At 26.9% G+C, this 25,269-nt stretch overlaps 1 protein-coding gene across 1 annotated transcript in view; it reads left to right on the top strand.

Moving 5' to 3' along the window:
* Positions 1-25,269, top strand: part of LOC101236718 (nucleoporin NUP188) — a 123,832-nt gene that overhangs the window by 44,889 nt on the left and 53,674 nt on the right. Inside the window, exons 18-24 of the mRNA XM_065818576.1 lie at positions 9,619-9,805; positions 11,702-11,930; positions 13,117-13,204; positions 13,517-13,820; positions 21,274-21,343; positions 21,478-21,600; positions 22,853-22,928. Coding sequence (XP_065674648.1) covers positions 9,619-9,805; positions 11,702-11,930; positions 13,117-13,204; positions 13,517-13,820; positions 21,274-21,343; positions 21,478-21,600; positions 22,853-22,928 — 1,077 coding nt within the window. The remainder of the gene's footprint in view (positions 1-9,618; positions 9,806-11,701; positions 11,931-13,116; positions 13,205-13,516; positions 13,821-21,273; positions 21,344-21,477; positions 21,601-22,852; positions 22,929-25,269) is intronic.

Below are 25,269 nucleotides of genomic sequence, written 5' to 3'. Positions count from 1 at the left end.
AGAATGTTAGAGTTTGAGTTTAAATTTTGGTAAAGCTTTACCAAATGAATTATTTTTAGATGATGAAATAAGATCCTTAAAAAAGTTGAGATTTGATATGAACTATTAAACAAGGTTTTATGATTACATAATGATTATATTTAATTATTAACACGTCAACATTCTGCTTTGTCTGCTTAACTTCAATGTTATACGAATGATTAATTAATGTGACAAATAATAAATTAAAATCCCTTTTAATTGGAGGATATTCAAGAAAATGAACAAAATTTATTTTTTATTAGCTTCATCTGAAATTTTTATTTTTATTTTAATAGATTTAAAAATGATAACTAGCTTTTTTTTGAATTTAAGTTTTTTTTAGAGATATTTTAGAAGCATAACCACTGAACAATGTTGGCTCATCATTGTGATTCATATTTTTGTTGACTGAACAATGTTGGCTCACCATCATGGTTATATTTTTGTTGACCAAGCAATGTTGGCTCCAGACCTAGGATTCGCTCAGAAAATTCTGAGCGGCACTCAATTTGTTGCTCAGCAGCTTTTTATGAACGGATGCTCGCAAATCCGCTCATAAAAAAGTTTCAATATATTTCCCAATATTTATTTATTGGCAGCCTGTTCCCATTGATTTAATTGTCAGTTGGTCGCTTAGTAGGAAGGAGTAACATGAATACACAACAGTTATACAATTATTAATTAAATAATAACTAACATGACTGACAATTGGAAATTGTGAACCAAATTGCATTGGCCAAAGGCCACTCTGAGCAGTGGGCACTGAGCAGGAGAATCACCTTTTCGGGGTTGATGGAGTCTCTTTCCAATCTTTGAATACATTGTTGATCTTGTACAAAGTCAGCTTCTCGATTTTGTCATCGGTCATCAATCCCCGTTTGGCAGTGAAGATGAGTCCCCCAAACTAAGTGTTTGCTTGCAAGCTGCAGACGGTGGCAACACAGTGTTGTACTGCCTAAAAAATTATGACACATTAAAGTCTTAATCAGTTCATTTAGTGATTTATAGTGGATTTAAAAATGATTAAAATATACCTGAAAATCAAATTGATTGTTGGATATCTGTCTAGCTGAAATTGATCACCCTGCTCCTCATTGAAGTAACGATCCACCTTGTCAAGATCACTCGAGTTGCACTTTTTGTAGGCATCCAAGAATTGCCCTCGCTGTTTTGTCACAATTTTCATCTGTGGTCGATTTGCTGAAGTTGGGACTTCGGACCTTTATAGAAATTCAATTCAAAGGTTTTAAATGTTACGTTTCAATTTTTAAAAGAACACGACTCGATATAGTAGGCTATTGAGAGAAATGGGCTACAATAATTTCACTTACAGAGAGCTTCCAGCTTGAAGTATTTCCTTTCTAGCAGTGACTTTGTGTTTCAGAAGGTGGATGTCCAAATGATGCTCTTGTTCAGATACAAAAAGCAGCATGAGTTGAGGATCAGAGAGTGCAGCAAGGCAGAGTCTCAAGTCATGGAACATGTTGCCAAATCTCTTCTGCAAACCCCACAGCATGGCTTTAATGAGGCTTTTGCAATGGACGATCTATGGCATCTTTTCCATTTCCGATAACTCTTCTTTCAACAGCTGGATAGTTGGCAATAGACATCCAATTGAGATGTTTGATTCGTTTTGAAAGAGGTCCAGAGTCTCAGACAAGGGCTTTATGATGTTGGTGTACTCGATGACAAACTCGACCTCAGCCTGAGTGAATTTCTTGATGTCACCAAGGTCATTGCAAAGCTTGTCAAACGCATCCTTCTTGTTGACCAGAAAATCTCGGGCCTGATCCATAATGTCGTAGTATCTGTTCCATCAAGTGGCATTGTGAATAATGAATAATTTGCCTGTAGTCGACTTGATAAGATTGGCCTTCATAATAATCAAGGCATTGCCTTTTCTCTGGTACAGGAGGACGTGCAGGCCCAGCACTCAAAATCTTTGATATCTTGAAAAACTTCATTCCCTTGTCTTCTTCGGAATTATTGTCATCAGAATTATCAGAGGTCTCATCAACTAGTTGAAATCCAAAAACGTTGAATGCTTTCAGGAAGTTTGAGCCATTGTCCATGATGGTGGCGGCGACCTTCTTTTTAATGCCGAATTCGATGTGTATGTTGTTGATGGCGTTCGCTATCACATCATAGGTGTGGTTCTCTTTGATTTGGTGAATGGCAAGCAAAGCACTCCGGCAGGTGAGACCATCAGACCACCAGTGGATGGTCATCCCGATATAGTTTCTGCGATTTTTTTTCCAGGAGTCAGCTGTGGTGCAGACATATGGGACCTCTGACAACGTTTCCTTCAGTAGCTTGGCCTTCTCCTCACACTCCTTGTCTAGTAGCTGTTGATAGAATTTTGGACTTCTGATCTCCAGATTGTTGACCAGTGGCAGCAGCAAACTTCTTAAACCAGCGTTGTAGACCAAAGAAAATGGCCGCATATCAACAGCAATATAATTCTGGAATAGCAAATAAATAAATTACACTTTGGCAGCACCAATAAAGACTCATCAAGATTGCAATTTACAAGCACATTGTTGTCCAATTCCTTTTGAGTGATGGGCTTCTTGTTAACCTGCCCTTTAGTGTTCTTGACCACAAAGTAGGCATCCATAGTAGACTGCTTCTTGTTGGATTGTCTTCCTACCTCCACTGCTTTGTTGAAACATTTCATATTCAAGATCCCCACCATGATAATTCTAAATAGAAAATTCAAAATTGAGCATATACAACTAAACAGGTTTATATCAAGTACACAATTATTACCTTGATGTGCCTACGAAGATTTTAAGAGAATTCTTCATCATGAAAATTGGCCGCATGGCTCGGGAAGTGTGATGACGTGGGCAGTTTTTCATGCAGCATTCAAACAAGAGTCCAGGTTTCCCAGTTTTACTTGGCCCTATGAGTTTGAAGAACTCGGGTGGGACTTATGTTGACTTGACTTTTTCTTTTGTCTGCTGCCCATCATGCTTGTCATTATCCATCTGTTCCTCATTATCTTCAGATTCTTCTCTTTGAGAACTGGATTGACTTAAAAGATAAAAATATATATATTAGCATTGACATTTTTGGTGCTGGATAGCTAATTTAATAATTTGATGGAGCTTTTTAGCATATGCTTGCTCTGACAATCAGTGAAGCAGACATGAAGCATGTTAACTTGAAAGTCTGAAACTGTCATACTGTCAAGCTGAATATATGTAGATAAGTTCACAATTATTAAAACTGGACAAGTTAGTGCCTAAATCACAATGATAAAATTGTGATTTAGACACTAAATTAATTTAAAAAGTGCAATTGGTCTTGTCACCCTGTTAATCTGAAAGTCACACTGGCAGGAGATTTTGGCTGCAAAATGCCAAAATCTCCTGCCAGTGTCACTTTCAGATTAACAGGGTGACAAGACCAATTGCACTTTTTAAATAAACTAATTTAGTAACATACTTGTTGACTTGGATTTTATCAATGCATGATGCACCACTTGTACCATCTTCAGCCATATCTCAATTTTTCAATTATTTTGTGATCCAAAGGGCAAAGGCAAAAATATTTACTATCCTACAAGAATAAAGCAATACTAGACAAAAATTCTTTCCTACTATTATCCATTTATATTTCACTTTATTAGTAACAATAAAGTAGAATATAAATGATACTAATAAAGTGTTATTACTACTAATATGAAGCTAAAATAATCTTAAGAATTTTTTACCTAATTTTTTTTACTACTATTCTAAATTATATAAAAATAAAAGTTAATAATATGAAATGGTAAATGAAAATTTAAAATAAGCAAAAGTAAACCAAATATAACCCATGTCCCTGGTTGAACCGTGCTCAATTTGTTTCTCCGTGCAGCGGCCTTGTTCGTCAAGGTTCGTATTTTGGAGTTAGAGTTGAGAGAAGGTTATAACCACAATTATGTAGCCTCCTTGTTTGTAGTGGCCTTCTGGGCCTTGGGGAGGTGAATTAAAAATATATATATAAATATTTAGTCTACTTTAGCTTGGTATATATATATATATATATATATATATATATATATATATATATATATATATATATATATATATATAAATATATATATATATATATATATATATATATATATATTTATGTATATATATATATATATATATATATATATATATACACACATACCTACATAAATATATATATATATATATATATATATATATATATATATATATATATGTATATATATATATATATATATATATATATATATCTATATATACACACATACCTACATACATATATATATATATATATATATATATATATATATATATATATATGCACTGCCCGGCAAAAGTTTCCGGTCATTTAAAGTTGTAATAGTTTTTTACCTATAATAATTGATATTAAATTTTAAAATTCTTTATAAGTCATAAATTAATTCGATTAAGATGTGCTAATGTTTTAAATAAACTTGTAATAATTGATGTTAAATTTTAAAATTGTATAAAAGAAATACAAAATCTATGTTTTCTTCATTTTTGGATATGCTTGAACATACTTAGTAAAAAATTTGTAAATAAAATTCAACTGTTCTTTTGTCATCAAAGCAAAATTTTGTTGACGTTAATATAATATATTGGATTAATAAATTAGTTTAGTAAATATTTTATATAGCTGAATATAATTTGATATTATTTTTTAATTTCTAGGTTATAAAAGTGTGTTTTGATTATTTTTCGACTAAAATTTTAGAAAATAGTATAAAATGTCAAAGAAATCGTTCTACTAGATATATTCAAAAATTGTTTAAAATACCGCAATCAACAGTGAGTGATACTATTCATCGATTTAAATGTACTGGTACAAATAAAGGTAGTAAGAGAACTAGGCGCCCCTGCAAAACATCAAAGGCTGAAGACAAGTCAATTATACTCTCATGTAAACGAAATAGACGATTAACAGCCCAAGAAATATCATCTAACTTCAATGCTGCTTTCATAATAAAACTATTTTAGAGAGAACTGTAAAATGTTACTTGAAAACTGTTGGCTTAAATGGTAGAGTAGCTGTTTGAAAATCTCTTCTAAAACCAATAAATCAGAAAAAGAGGCTTCAATGAGCTTTAGCACATTCAAATTGAACAGATATAGACTGGCAAAATGTATTATGGATGGGCGAATCCAAATTTCTTGTTTTTGGAACAAAGCGACGGATCTATGTATGATGAACAGCTACTGAAAAATTTCATCCACAGTGTATACAGCCTACTGTCAAACATGGTAGAGGTTCAGTAATGGGTTTTTGCTTTTAATCAGGTTGGTAATCTCGTGAAAATAAATGAAATTCTTGATAAGAACGGATATCATAAGATATTATGTAGATATGCTGTTCCTTGTGGAAAGCGTCTAATTGGCCATGGGTTCACCATGCAACAGGATAATGACCCAAAACACACAGCTAAATACTGTACAAACTATTTGCAAAAAAAAAGAAGCTCGCAGAGAACTCAAAATTATAACATGGCCCCCAAAATCCCCTGATCTCAACCCAATGGAGTTACTATGGGAACAACTGGATCGTGAGGTAAGAAAAGATTGTCCTACATCAACAACTCATTTGTGGTTAATTTTGCAACGAGTGTAGAAAAATATTCCTCTAATTTATTTGGATAATTTAATCAAACGTATGCCAAAACTTGTTTGTGCAGTAAGAAAAGCAAAGGGTGGATTTTTTGATGAAAAAACAACAACTTTTGTTTGTGTTATATTTCAAAAATTTATTAATTTTTATCATAGGTTTAAACACGTTGATTAGTTTGTAATTATTTGTAATGATTTTTGGTTAATTGTAATTAGTTAACTTGTTTTTTTATGCATTTTTTTACAAAAGGCAGAGTGACTGGAAACTTTTGCCGGGCAGTGTATATATATATATTTTTTTGAAATTCACCTCCCCAAGGCCAAGAAGGCCACTACAGATGATTAGGCTACTTGTGGTTATAACCCTCTCCCAACTCTATAACTCTGAAATAGCAATCTTACATTAGCAATCTTCCAGATATTCTCACATCTAAGGTGGTATTGTTTGCTGATGATATTACCATTTATTCTTGTCATGATAAGAAGCCAACGCTCTCTGGTTGCTTGGAGGGGGCATTTGAGCTTGAAAAGGATCTCACTTCTGCCACAGCATGGGGCTCACAGTGGCTGGTGAACTTTAATTCAGATAAAACTCAATTTTTTTCAGCCAATCTTTATCGCAATAATTTAGATCTTCCTATATTTATGAACGGTAATGTACTCGATGAGTCATCTACCCTTCTTCTTCTAGGATTAACTCTTACTTCCGTTATCTTGCTCTACAATCTTCATCTTCCAACTCTAATTAGTGGTTGCATGCAGTCTTGTTGGAAGCGAAGATGTTTAAAAATTAAATATATATATATTTATATTATATATAATTTATATTATAGAATTATATTATAGATTATTTATATATATATATATGTATATATATATATATATATATATATATATATATATATATATATATATATATATATATAAATATATATATATATATATATATCAGGGCTTGTGATGAAGAAAATCGTCAAGCCTGTTATATCGCGCTCGTAAAATTAGAATATGTTTTCATCGGGCGTAATTATCTGCGCTTCAGATAACGTCGGCGAGCGCGATTATGAAAATTGCTAAAGGCGATACTCATAAAAAGCTTTTTCTTTTTTATATCTTTTTTTATTTGTTACATAATTTTTTCGTCAAAAAATGTTTGAATTAGTATCACACTTATGAAACTACTTCAACGAAAGAGATTTTTATATTTCCAAACTTCTTGTATATTGTCAGATCGCGATTTTATTTTTAACTATTTATGTTATAAAAAAATAATATCAAACAAAAACGCAACTTCTTATTGATTTAGTATTGAAGTATAATTTAGTGACTTAATTTTGCTTCGTTGTTTTGATATATGTATTTTAAAATGTTACTCTGTAAACTTAATTAACGGTTAATGGTTTTTATATTTCTTGATATTTTTTATTCAAATTAATTATTTAATTTTTTTCTAAAATTTCTTTTTTAAATTACGTTTTTTTATCTTAAAAGTATAACACAAGAATAATTTGAAATAATAGTAAATAAGAATAATAACTTTTCATTTAATAAATATTGACATCATTACTTAGTTTTCTTTTCGAATGTCCTTAATTGCGAACATTCTAAACAACAGAATCGTTTTAAATTTGAGTTAAAATAAATAAAAGTTAATAAAAAATCTATACTATGAACAAAAACTAATTTTAAAAATTACTCTATTATTAATATTTATTTTTATCATAAACGATGTGTGGAATATTACAAACGATAAATCAAATAAATTTTACTTGATATTTTCACAAGATTAAAAATACTCCGCAGTTTTAATTTTCTTACAATGGTTTTCTAATTTTCAATTCTTATTTTATTTGCGCATTTTTGTATTCACATTGTGTTTCCACATGCACATTTCATTATTAAAATTAGTGACGATTAACGACTTTAAACTGCTCATTCATTCATTACGTTAGTGCAAAAGAGAACGACGTTGTGCTTTTTATATTTTATATCAGTTGTTTGATAACAGAATATCTTTAATAAAAAATCTTTTTTAAATATTTTATGAAAATAAAAAAATAATCTTGAACTATTGGACGAGCGTTATTTTATACGCTCGTTATAAGCTGAACGAGCGTTGTTTATTGCGCCTAGAATGTTTGAAAATACAGTTTTTGGGCGCGTTTGACGAGCGGAGCGCGATCGCGCTCGCTTCATCACAAGCCCTGATATATATATATATATATATATATATATATATATATATATATATATATATATATATATATATATATATTTATATATATATATAATCTATAATATATGTTTAATAACTTAAATCATATATATATATATATATATATATATATATATATATATATATATATATATATATATATATATATATATATATACATGTTTATTGAATAAAGAAATAACAAAAATGCATGTCAAAAGTTAAGCTTAGGTCATAACTCTATTTCCCTTTTAAGCAATAAAATATAAGCTCAATAAAAACAAGACTTCTAAAAAAACCATATATAAAGATAAAACAACAAAATGGAAACGATTTAAAATGGATGATTGTTTCTACTCTTTAGATAAAGAATATAAATATATATTTAGAATATATAGTATATATTTTTTATGCTTACTTCTAGATCTTAATATTTCTATTATAATTTCATTATATATTTATAAGCCAATAAATAATAATTGAAATCCAAAAAGTTTATATATCTTCGCTTTCTTGCCTGTTTGATTTTTCATAAATGACCGCATTTTTTTTCAGAACGCGCTCTTTGAAATTCAGAAAAGTTTTTGAAGTAACTACTTCAAAAAACAAAAGTGAAACAATGGTAAATGTTAACTGCAGTATTAATATTAAGAAGATTCTCTGGCTGGTTAAAAACATGTGGTGTTTTAAATATGAAGTTAAATATTTGACCGCTAGATGGTACATTTTAACATGGAGTTCAATATTTGGCTGCTAGATGGCGCAGAATGAGCGCTTGCAAAAACGCGTTCACGTTTATCTAAAAAAGCTCGTGACCACGTTCATCTAAATTTGGCATTGCACGCATTCACACTTTGGCATTCACGCATTCACACATCATCATGATTTATATTTTTGTTGAATGAGTGCTGTTTGCTCATCATCATAAATCATATTTTTGTTTTTACAGTAATTTTTGATTAGGAACAAGTTGGTGTCAATTGTTAAAAAATGAAACAATTAGATCATTAATAAAAATAAGGGTTGTTATGCTTAACTTTGTGGAACACTATTAAACAGTTTAATTAGTGCCGAAAGAATTTTTGTGTATAAAGCATCAATCTATAAAATAAAATTTTTAACTAAGCATATCCAATAAAGACAGCATGAGTGACAATAAAGACAGCATGATATTACATAAAAAGAGAAAGTATACTTAATTTACCAAAAAGAATTGTGGTGGAGCCATATGTTTGGTACATTAGGCTAAAACTATATTATTTAAAAATAACTAAACTTTTACATAGTAAAATTGTGTTATTCTTAAGTGTTGATTGTCAAACACAATTTTTTGCAGCATTTCAACATTCTTTCATGCCTACTTAAGAAAAATACTGTTCTTTATGATATTACATTTTTTTGATGAGAAACACTTTAAACATATTATAAAGTAAGTTAATGACATATTTTGAAGACAATCAAAAGTTAATTTTAGTTTTATTTTATTAGTTTTTTTTAAGTTTAAATGTTGGTTGATTTATATTTAATGAAAGTTTTGCTGAGACATTGATGACACCAGTGTCTTATCAATGTTAGTAACATAAGTATTTTATCAGCTCATTTTTTATGTTATCTCATATTATAAATTATGTTAGTAAATAAAAATACAGCAAACTACCATTATTGTAAGTATACAGCCATAGATATTAAATACATAAGTATCTGTTAAATACATAAGTATTCTGCTTTTTTTTTTATTGCTGATTTTTTTACAAGGTTTATGAGGTCTTTGAGAATCAATCTATCTTCGCTGAATTATTTGGTAAAAATACAGAGTCAGAAATCACATGTCTTGGTAAAATATGGAAACGACTTTGTGATCGAATCATATTTCGCGATAGTGTAAATGAAAAGTTTATATTACCTGCTAATATAAATGGGAAAATCACTCTACACAAACAAGGTTCTTTTTTTCAATTTTTTTAAAATGTATTTTTATTTTTTTAAATATATATATATGTATATATATATATATATATATATATATATATATATAATATATATATATATATATATATATATATATATATATATATATATATATATATATATATATATATATATATATACGTATATATTTACCAACAAAATTACATTCAAGAGCCATATTGTTTTTCAAATTAAATTTGAGAAAATAAATTCAAGAGAAATCATACATCAAAATCTATTTCTAGTATTTATTTTATTTTCTCATTATTTCAGCATTTAATAAAAAGCATCACTTTATTGCCTTCATTAAAAAGCAACACTTTACAGCATTTTTGCAATGCTATTCGCCTTCCAAAGGCTACGAGGGTCACTATGGTCACGGAGGCTACTGTATTGTATATACTTTACATTACAGTATTTTATAAAAAGCTTCACTTTAGACCATTTAATAAAAAGCTTCATTTTACACCATTTTATAAAAAGCTTCACATCACACCATTTTATAAAAAGCTTCACATCATACCATTTAATAAAAAGCTTGACTTTACACCATTTGATAAAAATCAATTAATTTAACGTTTAGTCTTAAATGTTGTTAAGAAGGATTTTTGTATCAAAGTTTCACTTGGGTAATAAAATCAAATCCAAGGTCAAATATATTTTTTTAGAAAGTAAGGGCCAAAATTGAAGCCATTGATTTAGTTCAAATATTTTCTTTTTGAAAAAATATATATGAATAGTGCGTTAACAGTTTAACTTTGATAAACACCTTGCAATAGTCCAGAAAATCATCTGATTAGCTAGGTAAAATAGATTAGCTGGGTAAAATTATAATAATAACATATTTAATAAAACTGAATTTTAATTTTAATATAGATTTTTATAAAGCCACACTGCTTTAAATAAATACTAATTTATACAAATAAATTAAGTTTTTATAAAGTCACACTTTCTTAAGTAAATACTATTTTTTGCAAAAAATAGTATTTACTTAAGAAAGTGTGAATTTATAAAAACTTTTGCATTTTTATATGCGGTAGTGGTGTAGTGGTAAAGCGCTCGCTTCAGAAGCGAGAGGTTCCGAGTTCGATCCCCACCACGTCCCTGGTAGTACCGCGCTCAACTTGTTTCTCCGCGCAGCGGCCTTGTTTGTCGAGGTTCGTGTTTCGGAGTTATAGAGTTGAGAGAGGGTTATAACCACTATTGAGTAGCCTCCTCATCTGTAGTGGCCTTCATGGCCTTGAGGAGGTGAATAACAAAAAAAAAAAAAAAAAGATGTTTTAATTTAAAAACATCCCAAACTAATTAGGTGTGTGAACTGTGGGTTAAAACAGATCTATATGAACCTAAAGAAACTGAAAAGATAAAAAATCAATGAAACTGAAAATAATGTGTTTTGAAAACTAAATCCTATATTTTTTATAAACTTCTTATTAATTATTATGTATTACTCTTTTACTTTGAATTTATTTTTAGTTATGCCATTGTTGTTGTATTGCCTTTGTTACTTCATTGTTTTTATTTAACTATATAATTTAAAATAATTGCTTACTTTATATATATAAATATTTTTGTCCATCTTTAAAATAAGTTTATTTTTGTATAGTGTTTATTACAAACTGTTTTGGTTTATTTTATTATACTATAATATATCTTTGTTATATGTTGATGATTATATGTTATATACCTTTGATGATCATACATTATATATCTTACATATACATACATACATATACATACATACATATACATACATACATACATATACATACATATACATACATACATATACATACATACATATACATACATACATATACATATATACATATACATACATACATATACATGCATACTAATTTAATTTTAGATGCCAGAATGATTTGTTGGACATACACATACTCTGGTTGGAGATTTCTTTTTTTTTTGATAAATGAAGTTGTTGACAACATACATCTTTACACAAGTGACTCAGGTGAAGATGGATTACAAGTTGTTTTAAGTGTTGTTCAACTGATCGAGAAAGTATTAAAACATACTCCTGACAAAATGGATGAATTTGAACCACTGGTTGTTGGTGTTTTAAAGCTAACAAAGAGGTTTTTTATATAAGGTTTTTTTATTCTTTTTTTTTTCTATAATGCACAATGAATTCAGAATGACATAAATTATTGGTTTTTTACTGTTGTTATGGTATATTTGTGGTGATCATTTATTATGGTATATTTGTTATGGTCATTTATTACGGTATATTTGATTTGGAGCCGTAATCCAAATGAATAGTGGTTTATTACTTCTTTAACCAACAGTCAACATATCAAAAGAAAAACTTATTTAGAGAAATAAAATCTTCGATATAAAAACCTATTTTAGTTGTGGGTAAGGAAAGGAGGAGCTCATTAACATTGTTCTGTTTTACAGAACAGGTTTATTCTGACACATACAAATCATTTTTATTCTGACACCATTATTAGGAAGATTACAGCAAGATTTCCAACTTCTCCTATCTTTATTCCTCCATCCCATATTTAGATAAGGATTTTGTATCAGAGTTTTCTTTTTCCTAGATCCTTTTGTGGATGAAAGAAAGGGTGATGCACCTTGCTGACCTTAAAAAAGCTTTTGACCCAAACCCTTAGACTTTTTAGAGTCTTGAAAGTCTTTTAAGGTATTTAGTTGTTAAAGAATGACTAGTATGTTACAACATCAATCAAAGAATGACTGTTATGTTACAACATCAATCAAATAAAAGATAGTGATAGTAATAAAGTAAAGGTTAATGTGCATCCAAGTTCCAGTGCTCAGACTTTTATTCCGATTCACTGTCAATAAGACTGCAAGCAACCACTATTAAGTTGGGAGTTACTAGAAAAAAAAAGAATAGAGTTATAGAGCAAGGAAAAGATTGACAGAAGACTTGAAAAGTTGTAGGTTGTATGAGTCAGGTTTTTAGTTTATAGAAAGCTCTCTTTTAAGAGGTTCACCATTCTATAATATATAGATGATTTTTGTTTATCTTGATTTGTGCATTAAAAGAAAAGTTACATACATCACATGTGTCCAGAGTGTATAGGAGTAATCAATTTTGATGATGTCCACCATACTTAAATTTTTTTGGTAAATAAAGACAGATGGTAATAATTTGAAAGATGGTTTACCATTAAAATCTTATTAAGTAAAAATAGTATGTATTTTTACTTTTACAATAGTACTTTTAGTTTGTAAATGTTTTTTTCTTTTTTTAAATCAAAGAATCTCTATAAATTGTCACTTTTCACATTTTAGGCTTTGCTTTTTTGAAGAACCACCTTCTGATTTACTTGCAGTTTGCATAAGTTGCATTCATAATGTTGGTATATATCATCCTATTGAGGTAAGCTGTGTGTTAAACTAATAAGTTTACTGCGTGTAAATATGTTTACTGTGTGTTAAACTAGTTTGTTGTAAGGAATAATGAAAGGGGGTGCTGAAAAAATTTAGTATGTGTTTACTATATCAACCATATGTAAATGATAAATCTGTTTTTTTTTACTGTGAAGCTTTTAGCTATATCTGTTTTAATAATATTTTTTTAAGTTTAAGAATTTTCAAAAACCCTTTTTTAATTTTGTTTGTAAAAGTAGAAATATATTAAACATAAAAACAAAGTTTGTTAAAATTGAAAATTGTTTTAATTTTTTTGAAGATGTTCAAAGAACTCTGCAATACACGTTTTTTGCTTCAAGAAAAATGTGTTTTTAATGAGTTTAATGCAACACATGGGTGCTTTGAAAAGATTTTAGCTACTGTAGAGCAAGTCAATGGAAAGTTTGAATTAACAATTGAGTATTTGAATTTCATACAAATGTTTGTTTCTAATGCAATGGAGCATTCAGATGTTGTTCAAGTATATAATGATGTTATTGTGAATGTATCATTTATATTGAGAGAAATTTTCTCCAAGTTTGCTAAATGGTTGTATAAAAATGCTGAAACCAAAACTGCAATTGGTAAATATTAGTAGTAATTTTAAATAATAATTTTTGAATATTGATATGTTTTTTAACAAGCCAGATATATTTAGTTTCAGTTTTCTGAAACAGCTCAGAATTAATAGACTTAAGCAGCAACAGATTTAAAAGATTTCCAATTTACACAGTTCCCCCTGCTCGTATTTTATATTAAATAAAGAAAATAGTGAAACTGCTTATTTCTTATTTCAAACTGTTATTTGTTTTCTTATTTTAACTGTTTATTTCCTTACTTTAAACCCTGTTTCAAACTAAATAGAAAAGCTCAAATAAATATAAATCATAGAAATCAAATAAATATATATATCATATAAATTTTGTTCATTCTAAGAATAGCAGCTGTTAATACAATTTGATGTCATGTGACAGTTTTATATTTGATGTCTTGTTACAGTTTTATATTTTATATAAAAATATTTGTTATTTAGTTCCATTAAAATGATAATAATTGATATTAAGTAACATTTTTGAAGGTGCAGAATCTAAAGAAAAAAAAAAAAAAAATTTAAAATACTGGTTGCACTTATATTTAGAAATATAGAAATCTCAAATGTTTGTTGAAAAATGAAAAATTAAAGTGCAAAACAGTAAATGAAAAAGCAAACAAAAAAAACATCAACTTTAAAAACAAAAATTAAAGGTTTGGAAAAGGGAAATATTGAAGTTAAAGTTTATATTATTTCAACAATGTTTTTTTTTTTAAATAATAAATTGGAAATAAAAGCATTTCATCTTCTTTTTAGATGTGGTGCTGACACATCTTTATTTTAGATGTGGTAATGACACATTTTTATTTTAGATGTGGTATTGGCACATCTTTATTTTAGATAAGGTACTGACACAACTCTGTTTTAAGTGTGCTACTGACACATCTTTATTTTAAAATGACTCAGATAGTGTGGATGGTTGAATGCAACCATAAAATCATTATCCTTTTTTTAATTTCAAAAGCCATACTAAGCCATTAAAGTTGTCTTTGCAATAAGTATTGCAATATTATAAAAACATTTGACCTGAACATCTTCAAATTTTAGTTTAATAAATAAGTCAGCGTTACTTTTTATTATATACATCAATGGTATCCCTGAAGTAATCAAATCAAAAGCTGCTCTTTTCGCTGACGAAAATCCAAAATCTTCTGTTCTATTGAAAATACTCAATCTGCGCAAGAATTACAAAATGGTGTAAGTTGATGGAAATTTTTTGTCCCAATAACAGTCATTACTACAAAAAATCTATCAAAAAATTATTTTGGCAATTTGCTTTGGCTTGTTGCAAAAAAATTCCAGATGCAATGAACAGGAAAATCTTAAATACGATGACATAATTTGTTAAAATATATACAGTTTTTTAGACTGGCCTGCACAACCATCAGAAAAATAAAGAATTTTTTTAATTTTGAGACAAAACTTTGTTTTTATAGGATTAATGGTTTTTCCTATAACTTCATCTTCATCAACTTCATTAATAAATCTTACACAATGGTTTAAATTATCTGAAATTATGAAAAAAGAATGTCCTTCCAATTTCTCTTATTAAACAGATAAATATTGAATGTTAAGAACAGAACTTAATGCTACTTAATCTGTATCTTGTCTTGCACTACAATAGCGGAGCTTAAGCACTAGCATTACCACAATTTTGATTAATTTTGGCAATGTGTTAAATTTTGAATTAAGAAATTAGAGGCGCTTAGTTTCAAGTGCAACATTACGTTTAGTAATGGCAATACTGTTATTTTTGTAGAGCAATTGGCTGGGTGATTTATTGTTAGTTGATTATCGAAAAATTGAGTGTGATTTGATGCAATTTTTTATCTTTTTTTTTGCATAATAAAAAAAAAAATTGCTTTTCTGCAAACCGCCAATGCGGTACGCCAGTGCTTAGTGTAATTCTCAGTAAAATCATCAGAGGCAATTGTGTCATCAAGATTTACTTTTTTTTAAGATGCTTTAGTTTGTTTGATTAGGATTTTGGGATATATATAAATAAAAGAAGTAATTTTATCAAGCTTTTCACACAAAAGCTATATGAAGTCATTTAATGGAAACTTTATTGTTAATTGTTCAATTCTATCTATAGTTGTCCACTGTTCGAAATCCACTGACTGTTCATTTTCATTTTGTGGCAGATACTATGCTAACAATTTTTAGGCAGCTTGAATACTAGGGTAAGCTTTGAATCATACAAACTTATGATTCTCTGTTGCAGACAAATATTTCAATGACTTAATGGTAAGGCATTTTAAGACCTATAACACTCAACATTGATTTCATATTTTGGTTTATTGTACACACACAAATAGAATGTGTGCATTCTGGACCAGATAGGATACACCATTTAGGCCTAACACTGGAAAATTTGGAGAATTCAATTTTATGATCATTTTACTTTAGCACATTCGCTGCATAGAGCTCCTTAAAGGGATCCCATAGTGCCGAGACAAGTTGTGTCCATATTAAAGAGTATCATAAAAAAATGTTTAAAAAACAAAATAATAAACTTATACCAAGAAACTAACTTTGTTGTTTTACTCAAAGCTTGCTGTAACTTATAACAAGAACTAACTTTGTTGTTTTACTTGAAGCTAACACTTTTTTCTAACGGTTAGAAATAACTTTTTTAAAGAGGAAAAAAGAAAACATTTATTTTTCGTCAATTTATGCAAATGTTTTAAAAGAAGAAAAGAAAAAGAAGTATCTGAAATAAAATAAGTAAAAACAATAATGAAAATAGAAGTTAAAAAAAAAGTTATTGAATGAAATAAATAAAAAGAATGAAAAAGAAAGAAAAAAAAACTATATAAATAATGGAAAGAAAACAACGGAAAATAATCGGCGAACTATGACTTTATTGTTTTTTCATTTCTTTATTTTTCTTTCATATATTTTTTTAATTTTCTTTCATATATTTTTTAGGATTATTTATTTATGATTTATTTTTAGTTATGCTGTTATGCAGTCTTGTAATAATGATTTTCTTTTCTTCAGTTTTATATAGAGTATATAGTTTTACTTATTATTTTTGTTTAATCACTTATTGTTTTATTTTTTAGTATTTTTTAATAGGGATATATAAATTTTATATACAGTTATATTTAATTGTTTTTATTTTCATTTTAGTAATTTATTATATATGTTTTATTTTACCATGTATTAATATTATTATTTTTTCATTTATTTATCGGGTTTTTTTAATCTTGTTTTTTTCCTTTGGTCATAATATTTGCAATTCTGGTCATAATATTTGCAATTCATTTAATAAAATAAAATTTGGTCATAATATTTGCAATTCATTTGGTCATAATATTTGCAATATGTTTTGGTTGTTATTTTAAAACAACTATGATCAATATATTTACTAAATCTTTATCATTTTTTTAGCAGTAGTCATTTTTATTTCATCTTTAGTTATTACGTTTTGTCAGTTTATTACTGTTTGTAACTAACTTTGTATGTATAAACGATTGTTGCATGGAAAGTAATAGTGATTTATTTAAATTATTTAAATTATTATAATTACTTTACTATTATTACTACGTTAAAATAACAAAATGGTTATTGTTACATTATTATTATTATTGTTCTTATTGTTATTATTATTATTAATATTATAATTAATATTATTATCATTATTTACTATGATTAATTATATATATATATATATATATATATATATATATATATATATATATATATATATATATATGTATATATATATATGTGTATATATATATATATATATATATATATATATATATATATATATATATATATATATATATATATATATGAATTATTTTTTTAAGGTGTTTACTTGAGATTAGTATTTTAATACTATTTGTAAATATCCGTGAAAATTTATTTTCAGAATATATATGATTGATTGGTTATTAAATGATTGTAATCTTTATCTTTAAAAAAACTATTTTGTATTATTAAACTCTTTCACTACTGCAGCGGCTTTAGATTTTTTTAAATTTTGACTGCAAGATGCTGGTAGCAGCTTTCGAGTATGCTATACAATTTATCTTGTTTTTTACATAAATTTTTATTCTAGCCACATATAATTTGTTTGTTCTTAAGGTTTAATTAATTCTATACATAATCAAGAACAAATAAGAGCCATATTATGTAATTGTTAAAAGTTATCACTTGGCAAAGTTAAAATTTCTTGAGTAATCCTTGATAAAAAAAACTTTTTTAAATTTAGTTCTAAAATAAAGCAGCATTAACACTGTATTTAACTTGTAGAAGTGTATAAGTATTTAATTTGTAGAAGTGTATAAGTACTTAGCTTAGTAATTATAAAAGTCTTTTTGAAGACTGTATTTAACACTGTATTTAACTTTTTGAAGACTGTATTTTTTTTGAAGACTGTATTTAACACTGTATTTAACTTGTAGAAGTGTATAAGTATTTAATTTGTAGAAGTGTATAAGTACTTAGCTTAGTAATTATTAAAGTCTTTTTGAAGAAAAACAATCTTTTTATATATTAAATAAGTTTTGTTTTGGACTTTAAGTTATTATTTATAAAAAAAATGGCTTTAATGATTTGTGTTAAAAACTTATTTTATTGAAAAATTCATTTTTTTAGCTTTCTTTTGATATATACTTTGTTATGCAGTTAAAGAGATGCTTGTTATGCATTAAAGAAATTTACTATTCGAATTTTAATTAGTTATCAATGTTATGCCATCCAAATTTTATTTGGATGTTTAATTATTATTGAGTTTAATTAACAATATTTATTTGCTAAACTTTTCATCTGGTACAAATGTTCTCATAATTTTTATTTAATCATGCCAGAATATATTTAATGAAATTTATTCTCAATTTTAAAATTGAAATCATTTAATGAAAAACTTTTTATTGCCAATTTTGGTAGTTTTTTTAATTGATAATTTTAAGACAGGTTTTAATGTAAAGTACTTGCCAAATATGACATATAAATTGGGAAATGTTAAATATAATATGTTTTTTAATGCGCACTGCAACACACTTTCAATTTTAATTGTCTTCTGTCTTGAATTATTGCCATAAAATATTAATTATTGCTTTAATTAATAAAAAGCTGTCTATAAATTTGTTAAGTGTAAAATCTATAAATATTTTTTAACTAAAAATTTAAGAATTCAACAAATATCTCTAATAAATGATGTCGTTTACCAAAATTCTTTATTAATTAAAAATTTAAGAATTAGTAAAATTTCACTTCAATAGTAGAAACTAAAACTTCAAAAAAAGTTCACATAAAAAAAGTTTACATAAAAAGAAAAAAGATTCAGAATATATAATGAGCTGATCAATGTCTTTTTTGAATATTTATTAGATTTAAGAGTCTATCATAAAAATCTTAACTTGATTTGGTTCTCACGCTCTATAAAAAAATATTCTTTTGTTTAGCTTCCTATAAAATTTCTTAAAATAAATTAATGTCTGTATTGTGGACAAAGCTATTCACTTCTTACTATGAATATGCTTTTGCTGCATAGGGACTTTGTTTTATCCAAGTTGACTTCATGAAGACTGCTTATAAAATAAAATGAACTCATTTAGTATCATACTGTAATAAAATGTTTTTCTGCAAAGTGGCCTTGTTTAGTCTATTAGTAATTTTTTTTTTTTCAACTTTTCTAATCTTTTAGAAGAGTTGAAAAAGATAAAATAAAAGTTATTCATTTACTCAACTAAAGTGGTTTTAGCTATAGGAAGGCTATAGCTAACTATCAATTATAAAATTTTTGAAAAAAGTTTCAGTTATTTACACAAAAACTATAAATACAACAAAAGTAGAAATTTGCTAGATTGGCAAAGTCTCTCCTTTTTGTAATTCTCAATACTTTCACAAAATTTGACATATAAAAGTTATCATTACTATTAATAGAATTGCTATGGTTTTTAGATGGATTGCATCATTATATATATTTAGTTGCATAATGCTTCAAATGGATTGCATCATCATTTTAATTCAGTCGCATAATGCTTCAAATAAACGTATATATAATGGAGAAATAAACTTGTTAATTTAACATTGATTATTGTTAGACTGGGTCTCCTTACAAACATTTATTTTTCATATTTAGAACTATCTTCAAAAATTTTTTTTCCAAACAATCTGCGATATATTATTAGATAGCGTTCACTAGTTTAATTCCAAATAAACTGAGCAAACACTGTTGACTGTTGCCATGACTGAGAAACTGATATTCCAAATAAGACTCGATAGTTTTTTAATCTAAATTGCGTTACTTAATTTAATATAAAGTAGCTAAGCGTCTTTCTTTATACATGAAATATTGTTTTGAATTCATGAAGAGTATGGCAATCCTAGAAATTAGTAAAAGCGTAGTCCATGATTACAAAAAAATGAAGTTGTTATGACCATTTTAAAATTCAAAAATTGGTCATCAAGCTTTTTAAATTTAGTTATTTTACTTTGGATTCAGCTGATAAAAGTGGTCAAGTACCAATATTTGGTTTAGCAACTTCAAAAATGGTCAGGTACTGATTTTCAATTGTTTTTTCTACTAAAACTTTATATATTCATGAAAAAGTCTATATTTGAGCATATAAGCTCATATAGGTTGGCTTTTTCATTTTGATTGGCTTGTTTTTGATAATTTTAAAATGAGATTATTATACTTTATTATTATACTTTAAATGACCAAAACCACATTTTCTTTTAAAATGGCCTAACATCTTATTTGAAAAAATTTTGAATTTAAAAAAATTGGGTAACTCTAGGAGTTAGTAAAACCCATGATAACAGAACAGGCAATTTGTCTTTATTATTTTTAAATCGAAAATGGACATGAAAAATGAGCTTTGTCATTTTCTTTATCTTTAGATTTAGTACCCTCAAAATAAGCTACTAATTTTCAATTAGTTTCTTCTTCTTAAACTTATTTATTTAAACGTACCAATATAAAATCCATGATGACAGATGATGTAAAAAAATAGTGTATATTTTAGACTGATTTTCTAAGGTCAAATAGTTACCGCAAGTTAACTGTTTGTATTTGATTAGCATTTCACATTTCCATTGATAGGTACCACAAGTTAAAGTTTATAGAAAATCTGAGTAGGTGACTGGAAAGTTTTACTGGTGCTATTTTTACATGGAATCACCATTAAGTCTCTGGTCATAATTTGATGAGTCTGAAGACTTAAAGATATGTCACTTTAACTCATTTTATCTGAAATCTTAAATTCTTTAAATTGCTGATTGTGAGATTCTTTTTATTAAAAAAGAGGTGGACTTTGCCTCACAGAAAAATAACCAAGGTCCTGTAACTTCTAAAGATCTTTGAAAATTTTTAAGATTTTAAGTCTTTTGATGGGTTAAAAGTTGGTTATTGTCATAACTTTATATGATTTTTTTTTATGTTTGTATATAGTGTAAATGTATAATGAATAGTTTTCTGTTAGGTCTTAAATGTTTGAGTCTTGTTCATACAATCCTTTCTCAGACCTTTAAAGATTGCATGGTTAATGAAAAGTATGTTTTTGAATTATTTTTTTAAGATTATTTATATTTTTAAGATTTAAAACAATTTTGAATAAAAAGGTTTAAGTTTAGACTTTAAAAAAAGATTTAAAAAATTAAAAATTAAAATTTTTTTTTTTTTATAGAAACTCCAAAGGAACTTTGAAGCAAATGGTTCTTCAAGAGCTGTTTTATCAACAGGCTGGTAGTTCTCTTCTCCTTATTGTTACTATTGGTTGTGTTGAGATAGAAAATATCACATTTTCAACGTAAGTGTTTTATACCATTAAAAATAGTAATAAGGTGTTTAAATGTTTCAATTGAAAGGCATCAAACTCAGAACACATGAATAGGGGAGAGTGGGGCACCATGAAACATTGTAATTATGGAGGCACCCTAAGAGTTGTGACAACCACTTTCATATAGTGAAACAGTTACTACTAAAGCTATGTTTTGAAAAAAAAATTGTATAATTTGACATCATTAGGCCTGCAAGGTGTCAAAATTTGTGTTTTTTTGATGTCAAAGTAATTTATTAGTTTTTAAAGCTCATAAGTTTTAAGGTACCTTATTCAATGTGTCTTACTTACTGATGTGAGTAACATTTTTTTGTAAACTACAATCCATAAGCTTTTTACTTTATCAAACAAAATCATTTGAAAAAACAAGTTGATACTAAAAATAAGGGAGGGGGGCTAAAACTGTAGAATAGTACTCCATTGTGTCATAAACAATTCTAAAAATCATTTCTCTTAATATTTATAGTCTATTTTAAAAAGATTTATGTAAATATAACACAAGGAGATCCCATTTCGATGCAAAGCCATCATTATTTACACTTAAGAATGACATTTAAAATGATATATTATCTGGTCTTCTGAAATGTGATTTGGACCATTGGATGCATTATTTGGGTTATCAATATTAATTTGTTTATATTTCAAAAATAATTCTGCCTTCTTTCTATGTCTTATACTTTTTATTTGCTTTTTTGATGATGCTCATATTGTGTTAAAGGTACCTCATGGGTGGGATACCTTGAAACAAATTTCTAATTTTACTTTAACTAGTCTCACAAGTTTAACTTATTTTATTTTGTAGGTATAAATTTATTCTACAAAATAAACCAAATCGCTTAAAAAAAAAGCGAATTAAAAAAATTGTTATGAAGCAAAAACTAAAAGTGTGTCATGGTGCCCAACTCGCCCCTAAATATTTTTATAGAGAAACAAGGGTATAGATATTTATAGAGAAAGCATATAAATTTTACTTAAAGTATTGTCTTAAGACTAGAAAAATGCTAGGTTGTTTTTCACAAATAAAAAATAAAAAATGTCAAGTTTGCCAATTTTGATAGCAAAAAAAGTTTTATACACAACTGAAGACAAAGAACTGAAGACTGATGGCCTTCTCTGTTTATAAAAAATGAAATATTTATTTTGATTTTACTCATATACTTTACTTATCGTAGTTTGAAATCTTTTCTTTAAATACCTGATTGTTTTTGCTTTTTCTTTTTAGTCAAAATACAAACATTGTACAGATGGTTAAACTCTCTTTGTCTGTTCTTGAAAAATTACTTAGTTTTAGATTAAAAGTAAGTTATGTTGGAAACATTAAACAACATTGTGTTTATACTATACACAAGTTTTTTTCAATTTCTGTTTTCTTGATTATTTTTATTTTGTTGTTTTGCCTTTGTTTTTTAAAAATTGTTTTTATAACTGTCACTATATTATTATAAGAAAAAGAAAATAACAAATGAATTATTTAAAAGTACATTATTTAATGGAAGTTCAGACTTTTTTTTTTAAATCAAATTTAGCCCTCACTTGATGCTAATACACTTGGCTCTATTTATGGTTGAATATGTTGATAGTCAATATATCTACTTGCTATAGATAATTTAATGAATGTGTAATTTATATGCACGTAAAAATTTTTTTTTTTTTTAAATGTCATTTTGTTTTGTAATGAAATTCAAAATGAATTTCATTACAAAACATTGTTTTGTAATATTAGTTAGATAACAATTTTTGTTATTCAGGGGAACTATAACTTTAATTTAAATTATTCCTCTTTTTTTCTGTAGGAAAGAGCAATCAAAATTTAATTGATTTAACATGCACTCTCCTACTGACAAAAGCGCACGATGGCTACTTTAAATATTTAAATAGCATTTTATTTTAAATAATTATTTATTAACAAAGACTTTTTTTAAAAAAAAAAAAAAGAAATAGATTTAATTGTAAAACATTTTGTTAAAGTCTATTAACAATTTTTCAAATTATTTGATTGCATAAAAAAATTTTAATTTTAGATTACAGCTTATGTTAGGGCGTTGTTTCAATTTCATAATTAAATAGCAATTAAATTATCTGGTGGTGGTGACACAATTAATAACTAAATTTAAATCTTAATAGTTATATTTTATTTGAAGGAACTATTTAGTTTTATAAGCAATATTTTTTTAATACTTTAAGTCAAAGATTTTCATTTTTGTAAAAAATTTTAAGATTGCATATTTCATTTAGACCATGTATGTATGTATGTATGTATTTATGTATGTATGTATGTATGTATGTATGTATGTATGTATGTATGTATGTATGTATGTATGTATGTATGTATGTATGTATGTATGTATGTATGTATGTATGTATGTATGTATGTATGTATATATGTATGTAGGTATGTATGTATGTATGTATGTATGTATGTATGTATGTATGTATGTATGTATGTATGTATGTATGTATGTATGTATGTATGTATGTATGTATGTATGTAGCGTATAAAATAATGGCCGGTCAACATTCAATCATCTCTAAAAATGTCTAAAATTGCTGTTTTGACCTCCCAAAATTTATTTTTGTTGGCAATGGTTGATGGGTTCAAAAAAAAATTGGAGTTTAAAAAAATGTTTGATAGTGCTATTTGGGTGTAATTTGGAAAAGCCATAACTAAAAGTTCATAAAGTCATTCAAATTTTAAAATAGCTTTTAAAATAGTTTTATTGTTTTAAATTTGGTTTTAAAGCTTTTATTTCTTTGATTTTTATTTCTTTGGTTTTAAATTATACCCTATTTTGCTCCATGTTTTTCCCCTTCTTGTGCAGTTGCTATATTGAACCATTTTCAAAATTTTTATTTTCAAGAACATCTCTTTTGAGAACAAATGTCTTTTTATTATTGAAGTTAATGTAAAAAGGTCCTGTCTATTGCTAAGCTCCATTATTCTCAATTTACTAAATCTTGTATCTTTTCTCAGATGTTAGGCTCTAGAGATTTATGAAAATTTTTTAACAGTGTCATTACCTAAAGTAAGTCTAATATTCCATTTCTTATTCATGGCTCTGATCTTATTACTTCTCCCCAGAATAAGGCAGAATTGTTTGCAAAGAACCTTTCCACTAAATTAAATCTTTTAAATCTAATGGCCATATTCTTTGTGTCATTGCAGTTAAACAAGCTAACTCATTGTTAGAAATAACTTTGGCTTCTGATCTTAAAGTCAATTACCAGTTTTTAATCTTTTACAACTTGTGGTTCAGACAACATTTCCATCATAGTCTTACAAAAAAATTCTTCAGAATTTTTTTCAATTTTTGCTTAACTATTATTAAGTGCTAAATAAGTGGTTTTAATATTTAAAAACTATAAAAAAAAAAGAAAGCACTCTAATTATACTATGATTAGTCTACTCTCTAGTATTAGTTTCTTCATATAAAAATTTTATAACTATATATGAAGAAACTAAAAAAGTCTTTCTAACAGCAGTATTAAAGTCTCAAAGACTCTTCTTCATTTCCAGTAACTTTAGGAATACCACAAGGTTCTATCTTTGCCCCTCTAATATTTCCTATCTATAATGAAAATCTTCCAAATAATTTTACATCTAAAGGTACTCTATTTATTGACAATTCAATGGTGTACTCT

This window comes from Hydra vulgaris, chromosome 14 (assembly GCF_038396675.1).
Source record: "Hydra vulgaris chromosome 14, alternate assembly HydraT2T_AEP".
Classification (NCBI taxonomy): domain Eukaryota; kingdom Metazoa; phylum Cnidaria; class Hydrozoa; order Anthoathecata; family Hydridae; genus Hydra; species Hydra vulgaris.
Note: the sequence above shows the minus strand (reverse complement) of the source record. Positions and strands in the feature narration are given on the sequence as shown.